The sequence below is a fragment of the Phalaenopsis equestris genome, unplaced genomic scaffold (assembly GCF_001263595.1).
Source record: "Phalaenopsis equestris unplaced genomic scaffold, ASM126359v1 Scaffold000291, whole genome shotgun sequence".
NCBI classification, from domain to species: Eukaryota; Viridiplantae; Streptophyta; class Magnoliopsida; order Asparagales; family Orchidaceae; genus Phalaenopsis; species Phalaenopsis equestris.
In genome coordinates this window covers 99,297-116,108 of record NW_018164733.1, presented here as the reverse complement: position 1 = coordinate 116,108, position 16,812 = coordinate 99,297, and the positions used below count along the sequence as shown (strand labels likewise).

The 16,812-nt window shown below is 33.9% G+C and overlaps 1 protein-coding gene across 1 annotated transcript; it reads right to left on the bottom strand.

The window, feature by feature from the left end:
• Positions 1-3,911: 3,911 nt before the first annotated feature.
• Positions 3,912-12,952, bottom strand: LOC110025134 (probable histone H2A variant 3). The gene is made up of 2 exons (XM_020725422.1): positions 12,845-12,952; positions 3,912-4,202 (listed from the first exon to the last, which is right to left on the bottom strand). The coding sequence occupies exons 1-2, from the start codon at positions 12,950-12,952 to the stop codon at positions 3,912-3,914; spliced, it is 399 nt and encodes a 132-aa protein (XP_020581081.1).
• Positions 12,953-16,812: the final 3,860 nt, after the last annotated feature.

Genomic DNA, 16,812 nt, shown 5'->3' with positions numbered 1-16,812 from the left:
TATATATATATATATATATAATATGAAATACAAATAACCAAAATAAAAATTCTATCTCATTCATGATATTTAATAATTATATAACATGGAATAAAAATTTAAATTATTTACTTATTTTTCGTTGATTACTGTTGCCGACTACAAACTTTATTGTTATCATGAATATTTAAAAACATAAATGTATAAAGCTTCAACTCCCAGCCACTACTGCAGTCCTCCATATAAAACGAGTTGAATACGAGCTCGTTTATATTTTGAGCTCAAAAAGAGTGTTTGTGTTCGGCTCGTTTGCTTAGCGAGCCGAACACAAGCCTTTCACAAACAAAGTCATTTTGACAACCTTAATCACGTAGACATAAGATATGTCATAAGATGTTAAGGATTAGGGTAAGATTTAAAACATCAGTGAACGAAACAAACAGGAGCTTCTTAACGAGCCGAACACGAGCTGTTCGTGAACAACAAGCCGTTTTGACAGCCCTAGCGGCAAACAACAAATGTCATCTCCTAATTAGTGCTGTCAAATAAATAAATAAAATATTATTGTCCTTTATTCTTTCATTAAATGAATTAAGTCAAACATAAATAATTTTATTGAGCTTTAATTTATAAATGAACCTACTAAAAGTACATTCTGCTTGATTATACCTCACCCTTTCTGACTAATTAATTGAATAATTAAAATAATATTAATTATACTTTTTAAATATTAATTTTTTATATTATTTTAAAAAATATTTAAATTTAAGCTTATTTCTATAAGAAAAAAACCTCATTTAGATTAAAAAAAAATGAAGAAAAAGAATTGCATGTCACATTACTCTTAAGTATTTATATTTTTAATGTCTAAATTAAGATATTTATTTATATAATATTTTGGCATCACTCTCATTTTCAAATTAAAATGTATTTTTCACTTCTAAAAAAATTAATATTAGTGATAGTTTTAAGGGGCATTTACATAGATACCACCCAATTCATATATATTTATATATCAAACACCTAAACTTTACTTTTCTGACATTTATACGACCCAAATCTTTCATGTCACAAAGTAAGATAACATTTATGTAAAAATTGAAGCCAATAGATATGTAAATACATAAGAATTGAGAGGTGTGCACACAAAACTTCCTATTTTCCATTGCATATTATAGACTTACTTGTGTCATAGAAGTAAATATTAAAGTGGCTCGCATCTAAACATTCATATTAACATACATAACATTTTGTTGGTTTAGGCTTTGAGAGAGACTTGTGTGCCATAGAAGCTCTGTTAAAAGCAACTTCAACATAAACGACATTATAACATTTTGATTGTTAAAAATTATCTATCGTTTGAAAGGAATTTTTTTTTTTTGGCATTAATATATGTAATTTTAAGAGAGCACGGCAGATCTCGTGAACAATGGAATGGCGGAATGGAGGGAACGATGGATTGAAGTGATAGAGATGTTGCAATCTGAAATGACAAAAAATTGATGTTTCTTTGATGAACTTCTGACGACGCAGTTGTGCCAAAGATAGAAAATGCATTTTTTTCTACGTTCGCTTGACCTTAAAGGAGTTGTACCGTGGCTTCAAACACGGCCTTAACATACGCATAAAAAAGTTGAACTTCGCTTTTAGAAAGTGGTTAATAGTGTTGCTTGTAATGTGATATTAAAGATTGAAATGCTATGCAAGTAAACATGAGATTTTAGGTGTCTGATATGTGAATACATAAGAATTGTCGGAGGCAGTCAGGCGATGGTGGTTGGCGGTAGAAGTGATATTGAACTTTAGTTTCTTCTCAAAGTTTCATGCACTTTCTCGAGCCTTAAGCTCCCCCCTCCTTCCCTCCCTTCCTTTAATGAGAGGGGTGGGCATCTGTTGATAGAGTTCTGGGTGCAATTAGTATAGTAATATGAGTCACTTTGATCGGACGACTCAGAGGGCTTCCCTCGATCGGACGACATTTGATGACCATTTGAGAGTCTTAATGATGTTAGAATTGAGTGATCTTAGATTCATCTTGTCAAAACTCTTGATTTGACTGTAAACTCGTCAGAATCAACATTCATTTCACCTTCCAAATTTGTACAAAAATCTTCCAAAAGCGGTTTAATGGCTTAATATGGGCTTGATTTGGTTTAGATTGAACCAATTTTGGTGACGTTGAGTTCTTGTTGAGCCAACCAGTTTGATTGTAAGTCTGTTGAAATCAGATTTCTGAATGACTTTTTATTGATTTTTGAACATTTCTTACTAGAAAAAGTGCCTCGAGATCCGCATCTTGTCTCAAGATTTGTGTTAGATGATGCAGATTTGTTGGTGGCGTGTCAACCATAAATGTTGTCAAATTGCTCAACCTCAAACTACGAGACGTATAAATAGATAAGAATTGTGTGCTATGTTGGTAAACGCCACTAAATATTATTATATAAACAAGCATAAAATCTCTAATTATTATTATTATTGAAAATACTATATCATTTATATAATTTCAATAGTATTTTTCATCTCAGTTGAACCTCTAATTAAATTTTGGCAATAATTAATTTTTCAAATCCTGAACTCTTTAAGTCAAGCCGTCTCCTGAGCCAGCTCTGTTTGGTATGAATTGGCGTGTATGGAGTCGAAGGGGGGAGGATCAGGAAGGGAGACAGGACATGGCAGATTGCATTTGGGTCTGGATTTAAATGTAACAGTGCTGTTTGGAAGGCAACGAGGGATGTGGCCTTTGAGAAGGAGAAGAATCCATGGATTCAAGAGACTGACAATTTTCCTGTTGAGGTTCCAAAGCTTGCTGAATTGAGGGGTTAGTTATCCTGAAGAGTAAAAGGTTTATGACATTGCTAAACAATCTTTACATGTGTTTGACAGCAGAGGCCAAGCGCATCAGAACTCCTGATGTAATATTTTTTGTCTTTCACGAGATGTCAATGTGAAACAAAAAATAGGAAGATTCGCATGCACGCCGTTGAATTCCTATGTATTTATATATCTAACGCTCGCACTTCAATTTTTACATGCACGCCAGCTTACTTATGCACGCATTAATTATTTCACCTTTTAAAAGTTAAAACGATAGTATTTTTTGTGTGATGTGAAAGATTCGAGTCGTATAAATGTCAAAATAAAAAGTTTAGGTTTGTAATATCAGATTTTGATTAAGATGAGCCTTACATTTTAAGATTAGTATAATATATGGACAATCAATTAGATTTTATAAATAACATTCATATCAAAACAAACTTAATAATTTAACATTGAATAAAATCCTAATAAATGTGGTGTGCTTGGAATTTTAAAAGGAATGATTAGATTTCTCTTTGCATATAAACATTTATTCTTTAACATTGAATAAAATCCTCATCCAATGAGTATAAGATTGATTGAAACTTTACCACAGATATTAATAAACTTTCTTCTGCTTTCTTTATTTTTTTTTATAATTTATTACATGACACAATATACACACTCCTGACATAGCTTCTAAATTGACAATGACATTGACAGCATATATATATAGAGGATAACCAAAGCATAGCAATGTCACCCATATGCATTGCCTCTAATACACAATTGCAGCCTAATTTTCCTCTCATGCAAGAGTGAGTCAACAAAACTAAGGCCCCTAACAATCCACTTTAAAAGCATTAAAATCTTGAAGCCAATGAAAAGCAACAGTGCCTAAAGAATACATTGTTCATGATGTCAAGAAAATCATCTAAATGCAAGACATATAAATAGATTCTCCTTAACATACATATAAGCATGCAATACAAGTAGAGAGAGCATATCATAAAGCAAAAGTCACTAGATGCAAACAACATACTCTACATCATCATGTGTAAAAGCAATATCCATTGTCCGCATCTAATAATTTCTCGTAATCAGAGGCAAAGCGGAAAGCTAAATAATGAAAATTACTCTTTGGAGGACTTGTTGATGAGGGACTTGTGGATGTGGGGGATCACGCCGCCGCCTGCTATGGTTCCTTTGATGAGTGTATCGAGCTCTTCGTCACCGCGTATTGCGAGTTGCAAATGCCTCGGTGTTATACGCTTCACTTTCAAGTCTTTGCTCGCATTGCCAGCAAGCTCCAGAACTTCAGCGGTGAGGTATTCCAGAATAGCAGCGCAGTAAACTGCAGCGGTAGCTCCTACTCTTCCATTTGTGGCGATGCGCGATTTGAGCAGACGGTGAACACCCGGGAACTGAAATGAAGAAAGGAGAGAGTGGTTACAAACCAATTATTTACAATTTTCAGGTTAAAATGTTTTTTTGGAAGTTTGGGATGAAAGATGAATCAAATAAAGCCCGAGATAAACGTAAGCAATAACTGGAAAACTACCTAAAAGGAAACTTATTATAGATTCAACCGGACTTTCATTGCAGGCTCAAACAAATAAGCGTATGCTTTTTAAACAATGCTACAAAAAACTGCCACTAATGGCTTTAAGGAGAAAAAAAAACATGATGAAAACATATGCAAAACAAAGATGCAAGCAGAGAAAAGGCAGTCATTGAAGCTGCAGAAATTAGGGATTTAATAATACGGGTACAAGGACGGCAACGAATAATAAATCACATAAGATCTCCATCATTTGGATATACAGCCATATTTACAATAATCTCCTTAAAGGGTTTGACTAGCTTATAAAATCTGATATAAATTGGATATTGCTCAAGATTATTTTAGAAGGCAAATATTTGCAATGTGAAACGTGAAGTACGGTTTGTTGGGATGGAACTATAATAACCTTGGGCTTCGATCAATTAGAATCAAAACTAGAACGAAGAAAAGGATCACACCAATTCGACAAATTTGAAACAAAAAATATGAATAGAAGCACAACAAAATAACATCAGAAAAGCACACCAAGATTTAAGTGAAAAAACCCGAAAATGAGAAAAAATGATAGAGCCAAAGCACCAAAAAATTTCTACTATAAAAAATCAAAATTGTACAGAGATACACACTCAGATCAACTCTCTAAAAGCACAAACCTTACAAATTTTCTCTTCACACCTTCCTCTCGATCTTACAGGAGAAATTTATTGCTCCGAAATCATTCTCCGGGCAATTCACCTTAACGAGAGAACCAATCAAGAAACACCGCGACTGAGAGCACTTCTTATGTCGCTCAAATCGAAGACTTAAACCAAATTGGAAAAGAACTACCATAGGCACGTCTGTGCCAGGAAAGGGAGTGTTACGCTCTTTGGAACCGGGCACAAAGGCGCCCCAAAAACAGTGCACAGGCGCCACGGACCCAAACTCGAGCGAGCCCCGTTGGGCACGGGGGCGCCGCGTTCTCTGTCTCCACATGCAGGGGAGCTGTCTATGAGAGGGTGCGTCACGTCAGAAACACCTCCTATCATTGGGTAAGCCCTGTTGCTACAATCAGGCTCCATGCACAACAATCACCCACTTTAAGATTGATTTGCACCTCAACACCTCTTCACCATATATCTGCACCTCCATCTATACTGCCTTCATAGTCACGTACAGTAATGTGACACACACACCCGGTCTCAACATTCCTAGATTCCAACTGAAGCCAAGCATGCTCCAACTTCTCGATAGTCACCACATTCATCAACATATTTGCAGAATTCTAAGTTGTATCTTCTCCAAGAACAACTGTCCATCTTCTAGGAGAGTGTATGAAGTGATACATCAACTAAATGTATTGTTATGACATGAAAATTAGCTTCTTAACAAAAGATGAATTACACAAATACTGTCACTATGAAACTTTTCAATTCCACAAGCAAATCATTTTCTTGTCAGCCTCAATAATAGCAATGTATTCGAACTCTGTAATTAAAAGTGCAATAATTTTCTGCAGCATGAAATCCAACTCATCGCTATGTTTCTCAAAGTGAATATATAACTTATTATACTTCTACTGTTCAAATCTCCTGCTATATCTAAATCTATAAATCCCAACATACTATGCACACCCACTGCAAAGTGTCATGTTGATTATTCCCTTCAAATACTTGAGAATCAACTTGATCAGATTCCAATTGACATCTGTCTGGATTGCCTATATACCAACCGATCACTCGTACTATAATGCAATATCTGGTCTCGTATAAATCATAACATCAAACTCTTGATTGTTGAAGCATACTAAGTTATCCCCATGTGTGTTTTCTCTACTTTGACTTAAGCAATAATTCTTTAGATAGCTTGAAGTGATTATCTAAGGGCATGCAAATTGATTTTGTCTCACCCATGTTGAACTTTTGTAGAATCTTCTCAACATATTGTACCTAAAACAGCTTCAGTGTACTTATACTCATGTCCATGTTGATTCTCATCTCAAGGATCATTCTGGTTTGACATAAATTCTTCATCTTAAACTCACTTGATAATTGTTCATTTAACTCGTTGATTTTCTACATATCTGACCCTGCAATCAACATATTATCTACAATGCGGAATAGGATCTCACCTATTTGAGAAATCCAAAATAAAAAAATTAAATAGAAGCACAACAAAACACTCTTAGAAAAGCACACCAAGGTTGATGTGGAAAAACACGAGAATGGGAAAAAATCATGGAGCAAAACCACAAAATTTTCACTATGAAGAACCAGAATTGTTCAGAGATACAAACTCAGAACAACTCTCTACAAACACAAAAATTACAGATCTTCACTACAAACCTTCCTCTTGATCTCACAAGAGAAAGTCCTCGCTGTGAAACCATACTCCCGACAATTCACCTTCATTAGCGAACCAATGGAGAAACATTGCACGCGAGAGTACTTTAATCGCTCTAATTGAAGACTTACAACGAATCAGGAGAGAGAATTGTCGTGCCACTCTTGGGCAAGGGAGCGTCATGTTCTCTAGAATTGGGCAAAAGTTGCCCTGAAAATAGTATTGGGAACCGCGGGCCCAGGCACGAGTGCGCTCCATATGGGCACAGAGGCATCGCATCCTTTGTGTCCACACACCTCGGCGCCAATCAGATGAGGGTGCGCAACGCTAGAAACACCTTTTGTTGTTGGGCTTACCCTACTGCTGCCAATAAGGCTCCATACGCAACACACCATACAACTCTTTTAGCCTAAAAATGGAATCTTTTTGAACGATTATTTGCAGCTTCAAAGTGTTTTTGAATTTATGTATGCTTAAAAACCAGCTGTAAGAGGATACTCTAGAATAGCGTTGGTACGGAGTAAAATATGAGCAAGAAGCCAAAAATCAAAATTAAAAATCCCAATTTCAACTCAACTAGAATAAAAATAAATCATTTTTGAATCAATTTTTTAGCTGATCATGCATGTATACACGCAAGCATGTTTAACATAGAAGCATTCCATACCAACATTAAACAAATAAATTTCAAACAAAGTGTCTTCGAGCTGAAGCAAAACAATCTGATTTTGAGTAGATTGAACTTCAAGTGAGTTTTAAGTTTTGAGCAAGATTGTCAGCCATGTTTAGGAGTCTAAGACATCGTGTCAGACATGCTACTTTTTTTTTTTAAAGAAAAAATCCTAAAGCTTTCAAGTCACCTTTTAGAACAATCAAGTGCGCATGTTTGGATAAATATTTTGTATTATTCTACTATTGTGAAAGCTATGATTGGTGACATTTGATCCTGAGACAAAATGAGATTAATAATTTTACTCCTTATTTATCACATGTTATTTTGAAGCATTACGAGTGAAGTGAATTTTTTACCTATTTTTGCAGTCTGTATTTACAAGAAAGGTCATGTCTCAAGTCATGTCATACAGCATATTTATTTGATCCATGTTCAAACTTATCATAGGTGTTATATGGTCAACATACGACAAGATTACTAAAATACTAATTCACCATCACGTCTAGCAGATTGCTCTTTAAGATCTTAAAGGCAAACCAAAATGGCTATCTAACTGAACAAAAACCTAGTTGTGAAACATTTTAGGTTATTGAATGAAATCCAACATTAGGACTCTTTTCAATATAGGCTCCAACTCGATGAAATTTATGCCTTGATGTGCAAACTCACGAGAAACAGGAAACTTTGCAAAAGACTTGAAAATGCAAGTCTGAATTTCAATTGAAAACTGAGCTCCTGAGATTCTCAGGTCTTTGCTGATGCAGTTTCTTGAAAATAATCAGCATTCAGAAAACCTAGTTGCTTACTAATTTTGTTATCGTTCAGTTAAAGTATGAATGAAATCCCAACTTTAGAGGGAATCGACAATGACTTCATAGTTGATAATCGATATTGGTTTATTAACACATCAAACCAAATGATGTAATCTAGAAAATTCATCATTGTTTCAACACGTTCTAACTTCAAGTAACCAAATGTGCCTATCAGGAGGATCTCGTTGATCTCTGTAAGAGAAAATGGCAACTAGTTGTCCAAATATAGTACCAGAACACCAAACATAGCTTAATTCATAACCCCTAGTGTTACCCATGGTATATAGTAATAATCAAGCCAGGCACCATGCAGGCCAGCTCCATCAATATAAATTTATAAAGTAGCATTTTAAGAATCTATTTGATGTGGTTTAGAAGTGGAAAGCCATGGTTCAGAATGAGAGGTTTGAGGGAAAGTTGGATTTTGAATTCTCGTGTCAGGGAGTTGGAGTGTCCTAAGTGTGTAGATGCTTGAGTGTGGTGTAGGTTGTATATTCTCCTCATTTTTTTCTTCATGGTGGATTTTTTGGAGTGGCACAGTTCCATGATTTTTCCAATTCTTAGGTATTTCCATGTTAAATCTAGTGTTCTCTATGTTTTCTTGATTTGTGTGCTTCGATATCTCGAATTTGTAATCACAATTTAAATCTCCCAATAAGTGGTATCAGAGTGCATCAAGTTCTAAAGTAATTTGATTCGAGTGCAATTAATGGTCGTCGAAGCGATATATACAATTGAGAAGTTCAATGGTTTAAATTTTGCTTTCTGAAAAAATAGAAATTAAATATTTATTATATAAAAAAATAGCATTTGTTATTGGATGGAATCACTAAGAACTTGAAATCGATGACTTTAGAAAATGGAAAGTTCTTGATCGAACAACCCAAGGTTTGATCCGATTCTCATTTTTCTCTTTCGTTGTTTTCAAGATTGTTAAATATGACAATAAATAAAATACAATGGAGAAAAAGGATTTATATAGCCGACCCCATTTAGTGGAAAAAAGGTTTTGTTGTTGTTGTTGTCGTTGTTTTCAAGATTGTGAATGAAATGACTATTGTTGATCTTATGGTCACACTAACAAAAATATATGAGAAGTTTCCAACTTCAAACAATTTTTTTTTCTAATGAAGAGATTATTCAATATAAAGATCGTGTATGAGAGTTCAGTGATTGAACACTTGAATAACTTCAATACTATGTCAAATCAGTTTCACTCTGTTGGCATCGAGTTTGATGACGATGCTAGGACACTGTTACTTCTTGCTTCCTTGTTAGTATTTAGAATTGACTGCTTATTGCGACGAGTAATTTTTCAAGAAATATGAAATTAAACTTTGATGATATAGTGAGATTAATTCCGAATGAAAAAGTTAAGGAAAGCAGTAGAAATTCAAATTCTGCTCTAAATATTAATACAATATGAAAAGATCTGGATAGTAACTCAAACAGAGAAATATGATAACAAGAGTGAAGCCGGTTTAAGGGAAAGAAAAAAACGGATTTGAATGCTAGAACTGTAAGAAAAAATGTCACATTAAGAAAAAATGCAAAGTTCCAAACAAGGTTGGCGGTGAAGGTCCAAATAGAAAGCTATCTACAAAAATTTCCACAGATAAAATCCAAGACGACTCACTTATATTATCACTAGATAATACTGAATCATAAATTGTAGATTCATGTGCCTTTTATGCTAGCCCCAACAAAGTGATTTTTAATAATTACACTCAGGATGATCTAGGGAAAAATATATTTAGGAAATAGCAATGCAATATTATTAAAAATGGTGATGTTGATATCAGGTCGACAAATGGATCAATATGAAAATTGAAAGAAGTTAGACATGATTCATATTTCAAGAGATATTTGATTTCTATGAATCATCTTTACAGGAAGAGTATTTGACTACTTCTGCAAAAAATGTGTAGACGGCGACTAAAGGTGCAATGTGAAGGCTCGAGCCGACATTAAATGCACCCTTTATCTAATCAATGAGATATCTAAATCCAATGGAATAATTGAAACAAAATATGATGTTGATCTTTGGCATCACAAGCTTGGTCATATGAGTAAGAAAAATACAAAATCTCTTTTTTTATACAAATAGACATCATTAAATAAAGTCTATAAATTAGATTTTTGTGAATATTGTGTTTATGACAAGCAAAAGAAAGTTAATTTTTTAAAAAATGTGTCAAAGTTAAAGTCTAAAAAGCTAAAGTTAGTAAATATTGAAGTATGGGTCCTGCTTCAGTTCAGTCTATTGGCGATTCTCTACATTTTGTCACTTTTATTAATGATCACACCACATGAAATAGCCAAAAGTTTACATCAAATCCATATCAGCCTTCAAATGAAATCAAAGTTGTATATTTCTACACCTTACAAATGCAACTTAATTTAATTTGAATTAGAATCTTGAGAATCGTGCTACAACTAGAGTAGGAGGATTTGTAAGCAGTGTTTCAAAAGTTATTGGATTAAATGTGAAGTATAAAATTGATCTTCGATGGTCATCATATTGTACGGACACACTGTCTAGACATGAGGTAGTTCTTGCCACCACTAATGAAGAATATTCACCAAGAATGAATTCAACAAATCCAATTTTGGAAGAGAGAAAAAAATATATTATACCATCGATCAATAAAACTAATTGCAAGATATGTGATGTCTGCAGCTATGAAATTAACAATAGGATAAATATCACATGAGTGGCTGAGTTTTAAATAATGCTTCATGTAGGTTCACATTAAAAGAAAAAATACTTCACTTCAATCCATAAAACCTTTCAAATATATAAAATATGGTCAAAAATTTTGTTTGAGGGGTTTACCTCAATGAATTTCTATAAAAATTTTATTACATTATAGGATGATATAAAACATATATTATATTATAACACACTGACATATCTTAAATAACTAATATATATGTTTAGCTAGGCATCAAGGCGCATTCAACTCTTTACTCTCTTAAGTTTAGGGTAGAGATGTTGGTTGCAGTTCTGATTGTGTGATGCCACAGCCATAGTTCATCATCTTCATGTAGATTCCGATCAGGTGAGAGAACAAGAAGAGGGGTATCATGCCTATTTTGTGACCATGCAAGTTCATATTCAAAGGCAAGTGCTAACGTCAAAACTATATTAAGTGGGATGTCGGGTGGCTGCAAGTCTAAAGGATTTTATTTATTGTTTTTTTTATTTTTTATAAAAATAAAAGGTTTTTGTTTTAGTTTGTTCAACTTTCTATTGATGTTAATACATATGTTGGTGTTATCATGGATTACAATAATAATTTATCTATTTATTTTACTTTTTTGTGATGCAAATTTGTTTATCATTTTTAATGTCCTTTAAAAGTAAACATTATTTTAACATCTATCTAATGGATTTGAATCCTCTCCTATTGCACACAATGCAATTACCAATTTCAGTCAATCAATTAATTTTGGATGGTTGGGATTCTTTTAAAGGTCCTCCATGTTTCGAAAATGTCAATTAGAGATGCTAAAAGTGGTTTGAATGGCTCACATTGGTATGTTCAACTATTATCATAATTGAAATGAGTTCAAATTTTTCTCTCATGTAAGTTATTATAAGAAGAAAATTTGTTTTGAACTATCAAATTTAAATATTTTTAATATCATAAAAAAAAGCCTAGAGTTATATTACAATATATAATTGCCCTCCATAAATGTTTGGTTCATGCCCTTCTTCCTCTGTGAAAGAGTTTGTAATCATCATTTTATTATCAATTTCTCGCCAACGGTGACAAATAATAACCTGACATCTACAGCTTTCTTCCTTAGATTTCAAACTGAGGTTAATATTTGGAATTCATTTGATTGCCTTAAATTTTGGTGAGTTCTTCTTTTTAATCATTTCTATTCTTAACTATGTTGTAACTAGTATTTTACTATTTATTATAAAGAGAACTGGCACTTGAAGAAAAGGCTCAACTTGAAAATATGACACTTGAGTTGATGTGTCAAGAGAATGTGCAAAAAAGTTAACATTTATTGAACATAATTTTTATGATGATCGACTTACTACCATACAGCAGTAAAAAAATTTAGGCATTTACATAGATACCACCCAATCCTTATGTATTTACATATCTAACACCAATACCTTGATTTTTTACATGCACCTAAAATTTAATTTTTACATTTATACCACTCAAATATTTCTTATCACAGAAAAAATATCACTATTTTAACTTAGAAAGAGTGAAATACACCTTTTTCATGCAAAGGTAAAGTGACATTTATGTAAAAATTGAAGTTTAGGTGTTAGATATCTAAAAACATAAGATTCAAGCGGTATGCATGTAAATCTTCCAAAAAATTAAAAATCCGGCCTTTCAAATGCAGCACACTCAAAATATTTGCAACATAAAACTTTACAGTGAAACAACCCTGCCCTAAAGATGCAGCCCTATCCTTCACCCATTACTAAATCCCGTATTCAAAACCACACCCTACACTTGCCATCTAGCCAAATCTAAGCAACGAGTACAGCTTCCATCAGTTAAAATGGCTGCAAATACAGATCGACGCCATTGACATCTTGATTCTCGCGACCGCTGACGATATCGTCAACGATCCATGAAAAACCCCACACTTAGCAGAAAGATCCTTGAAAGAATAAACAAGAAAGATATATTAGGACGAAGGATTCGGAGATCTGACCTGAAGACCAGCTCGGGAAGATCGGGACACCGGCTTCTTCTTATCCTTGTCCTTGAGAACCGATGTTTTGCCCGCCGTGATGAGGCCCTTCGCACCCTTCCCAGACATATTTCCCGCGAACAAACGAGAAGTTTTCCTGCTGTCCTAGTAAAGTGCAGTAAGCTGCTTCCAGGAAGGAGAAGAAAGGGACGAGAAGATAGAGAGCGAAGCGAGGGGAAGCGAAACTTACAGGAGCTCTGCAGCCTGCTGGGGCAAGTCTGCTTTTTTATTTACTGGATATAGATGATTGAGCGGCCTAGGGGGGTCGATGAGGTCGACCGGTCTTGAACTTTTAATTAGGCCGGTGTACATTTTGCCTACTCTGGTGTCATTGAGTCAAGCCGGCTGGTGAGCCGGCTCGATAAATATTTTATGAACTAAACTCGATGAGCTAACAAGCCAAGTTCACTCGTTAGCTCGTGAGTGAGTTCGTTTTAAGGAAAAATATTAATAGAAAATATACTCAAAATATATTAAATTGGACTACTTTATTTATTTTTGAAGTATTAGAAATATTTTAAAAATAATATTTTATATATTTTATTAAGTAATTTTTATTGTTTTTCTCCTCGTGAAGTATTAGAAATATTTTAAAAATAATATTTTATTAAGTAATTTTTTATTGTTTTTCTCATTACTTGTTGTATTTAACATTTTATTATAATTTCCATTAATCATCACAAATCTCATGGCAAAGCATAGATCTCGAGAAAATCTTTTAAACAAGAAATATTCAAACCTCGATAAAAAGTCATCTGTGCTCTGATTTCAGTAAACTCATACTCAAACTGACTAACTTGACGAGACAAGCTCAATGGTACCAAAATGGATCCAATATGAACCAAATTGAGCTCTGATCAAGCCATTAAACAACATTTCAAAGCTTTATGGATACAGTTTGGCTGTCAAACGATGTCGAATTTCGCGAACATATAGTCGAATCAAGTGTCTCGATAAAAAAAATTCCACGAGCCTAAGATCACTTAATTTCAACATCATTAAAACATTCAAATGTCCATCAAACATTATCTGATCAAGTGAAGTCATGTGAGTCGTCTGATCAAAGTGGTTTATATTCATGCATTAATTGCACTTTAAACTCTATAAATAGAGTCCCGCCCCTCTCATGAGGATGAGAGCTTGAGGCTTGAGAAAAAGCTTGAAAATTGTTGACAGCTGTCAATCGCATTCGATCACTTTTGACCTTCGTTAACAGTCATTTATCGGTCGACGCCGATCGCTATCAGTCGTCGCTCGTTCCTTGGAACAAGGTCATTAACACGTTGGCGTTGTAATTCGGAAAACTCTGCAACTCTTTCTCGCCTGTGGGACAAGAAATTATACAATCATCAACTTATAGTAGATTTTTACAACTAGACTAGACTCCTACTATTTTTTCCCTTGACAGGTTTTTCAAGTAAAAACTTATGATATATCTATTGGTTGTTTTTTTTTTATTTGAGTGTGCGTTGAATCTTCGCGCAACGTTAAGATGATAATCTATTACTCTATTCCTGTGAATGTTCTAGCACACATCAATTTGACACCGTATGTGAGAAATGAAGTACCGTTCGCCACTGTCTTCAACTCAAAGAAGCTGGCTCCTACTTCATTTCCTAACGATGCACATTATCTAACTGTGCGAAGGAACCTCCTTTGCATTTTGAATATATTCTCTCGAGCATTCTTTAAAGCGGGGGGCAAGCTTTATTTTTGTCTCGAAATGTCATTCACATCAACGTCCCGGGCATGATTGTCACGGGGTTGTCTTCCTGCATCCTATTCAGACATAAAGTTTTTCACTACCTCTAGGCTGAGCGACAACTTTCACTGTAATTTCAAAATATCATTAATGTTAACGTCCCGAGCACGATTATTGTGAGTTATTCATCCCACATTTTATTCAAATTAGAAGTTTTGGAGAATCGCTTCTAGACTGGGGGAACAATCTTCACTGCAAATAACATTTCCTCAGACCCCCTCATCGTACTAGAGTTCCTCTTCAACCAAATCAGGAATTTGATCTCTTCAAAACTCGATAAATATACCAACTATTTATTCTCATTGGGGAACAATCTTCACTGCAAATAACATTTCCTCAGGCCCCCTCATCGTACTAGAGTTCTTCTTCAACCAAATCAGGAATCTGATCTCTTCAAAACTCGATAAATATACAAACTATTTATTCTCATTTTTTTTATAAAAAGCATCAATATTTATTTTGGATCAAATTAATCATAGTACAACGTAATGTATTGCATTCGTTTACTATCATTTAAAATCAACGTATTTGAAATGGGTTCAAACATGTTTTGAATTTGAACTTGGTACAAATCCATGACCAAACTCAGTCTAAACACATATTCGAACATGAGTCAAATTGATCTTCAAACAAATATTAAAACTATCTCTGATTGTTGAATGCTTGTGAGTCATAGTCATGAATCCCTCTTCTCGTCCACTTGACATGCTTTCATTGGCGGCCCCCCAACAAGTTATTGTCGTGAATTACTCTCTCATTCAAGCGCGCATTTTCTGTCTGGACACCTGACGTATCTCTACTTGCGGTGCAGATTATTCTTGAGTTATTTTCAGGTTATTTTTGGGTTATTTTCAATAATTTCGAAATAACCCAAAAATAAAGACCGCGGGTTATTTCTGGGTTATTTCCGGATTATGAAAAATAACCCAGAATTAACCTGAAAAATAACTTAGGAATACCCTGCGCCGCACGTAGAGCTACGTCAGGAGTCCGCACAGAAAAATTTTTGCTTCTTCACATGCCGCTTGGCTTGTTAGACATATTTTTTCAATAAGCTCCAATAATAATAATAAAAAAAAACTCTATTTTACGAAAAAAATATTGTATTTGGAGTTCGGGCACAAACAGAGAGGAAGAAAAAAAATACGCCCCAGGTGTATCGCGTCCATTGTTCGGATGTAACTTGCGTCCAGACTCCATACTTAATATTTTTTCCTCTTTTACACCGCGACATTCATGTTGGCGCTCACCATAGCGTACAAATATCGCAATCATCTCTTCATAAATATGCCACTTGCCCACACTTCTCTCCAGTCTAGCTAGGTGCATTTTCAGGTTCCAACCAAATTAGAATGTAAGTTTAAACTCTGTTCAAGGTTTGAATAGTTCAATCTAGACTTGTTTGCTACAAACTTCAATAAATAATATACATGCAAAAGATGGATTTTTTTTTAAATTGAGATAAACTTTTGGATATAATTATTCTAGAAAATAAACAGATGGCATGCTTCAAAAATTTTGGCTTTTATTATGAGATATATAAAATTAAAATGAGGGACTTGCATATCCAAAATCTAATTTTTTTTTATTTATTCTTATAACACAAGCTTTTAATATAGCTAAATTTTTGTTCGCCTCGTTAAAAAATATTATTGTTCGTGTTTGACTCTTTAATATATGAGCTCAAAAAAGTTATTTGTGTTTGACTCGTTTGCTTAGAGAGCCGAACAAGAGTTGTTCGTGAACAGCAAGCCATTTTTGACATCCTTAGTCATGCAGTCGTAGGATGTTAAAGGTATGGTCGAGATTTAAATCTTATTAGTTATATTAAAATTTTCATTTAAATATAATTTAATATATTTTTATTCAACTTTTTGAATCAATAATTTTAATTGATTATAATTCTTTATATGCTTGTAGTCATTTAAATTATTTAAGAATAATGCTTTTAATTATTTATAGCCAATATGAGCCAAACACGAATGAATAAATTTTGGCTTGTTCGTTCTTATTTAACTCGTTTATATATCGAGCACAAAACAATTATTTGTATTCAATTTATTCGTTTACTGAACAAATTGAAAATATGTGCAACTTAATGAGGTGAACACAAATTGATGTGTCTTGACAGCCCATTGAATATATATATTTATATATATATATATAT

Bases quoted from the DNA above. Each gene is read 5' to 3' on its own strand.
- LOC110025134 (XM_020725422.1), bottom strand. From the start codon at position 12,952: ATGTCTGGGAAGGGTGCGAAGGGCCTCATCACGGCGGGCAAAACATCG. The intron at 4,203-12,844 runs GTCAGATCTCCG...TCTTCATTTCAG, and splicing joins CTTCCCGAGCTGGTCTTCAG to TTCCCGGGTGTTCACCGTCT.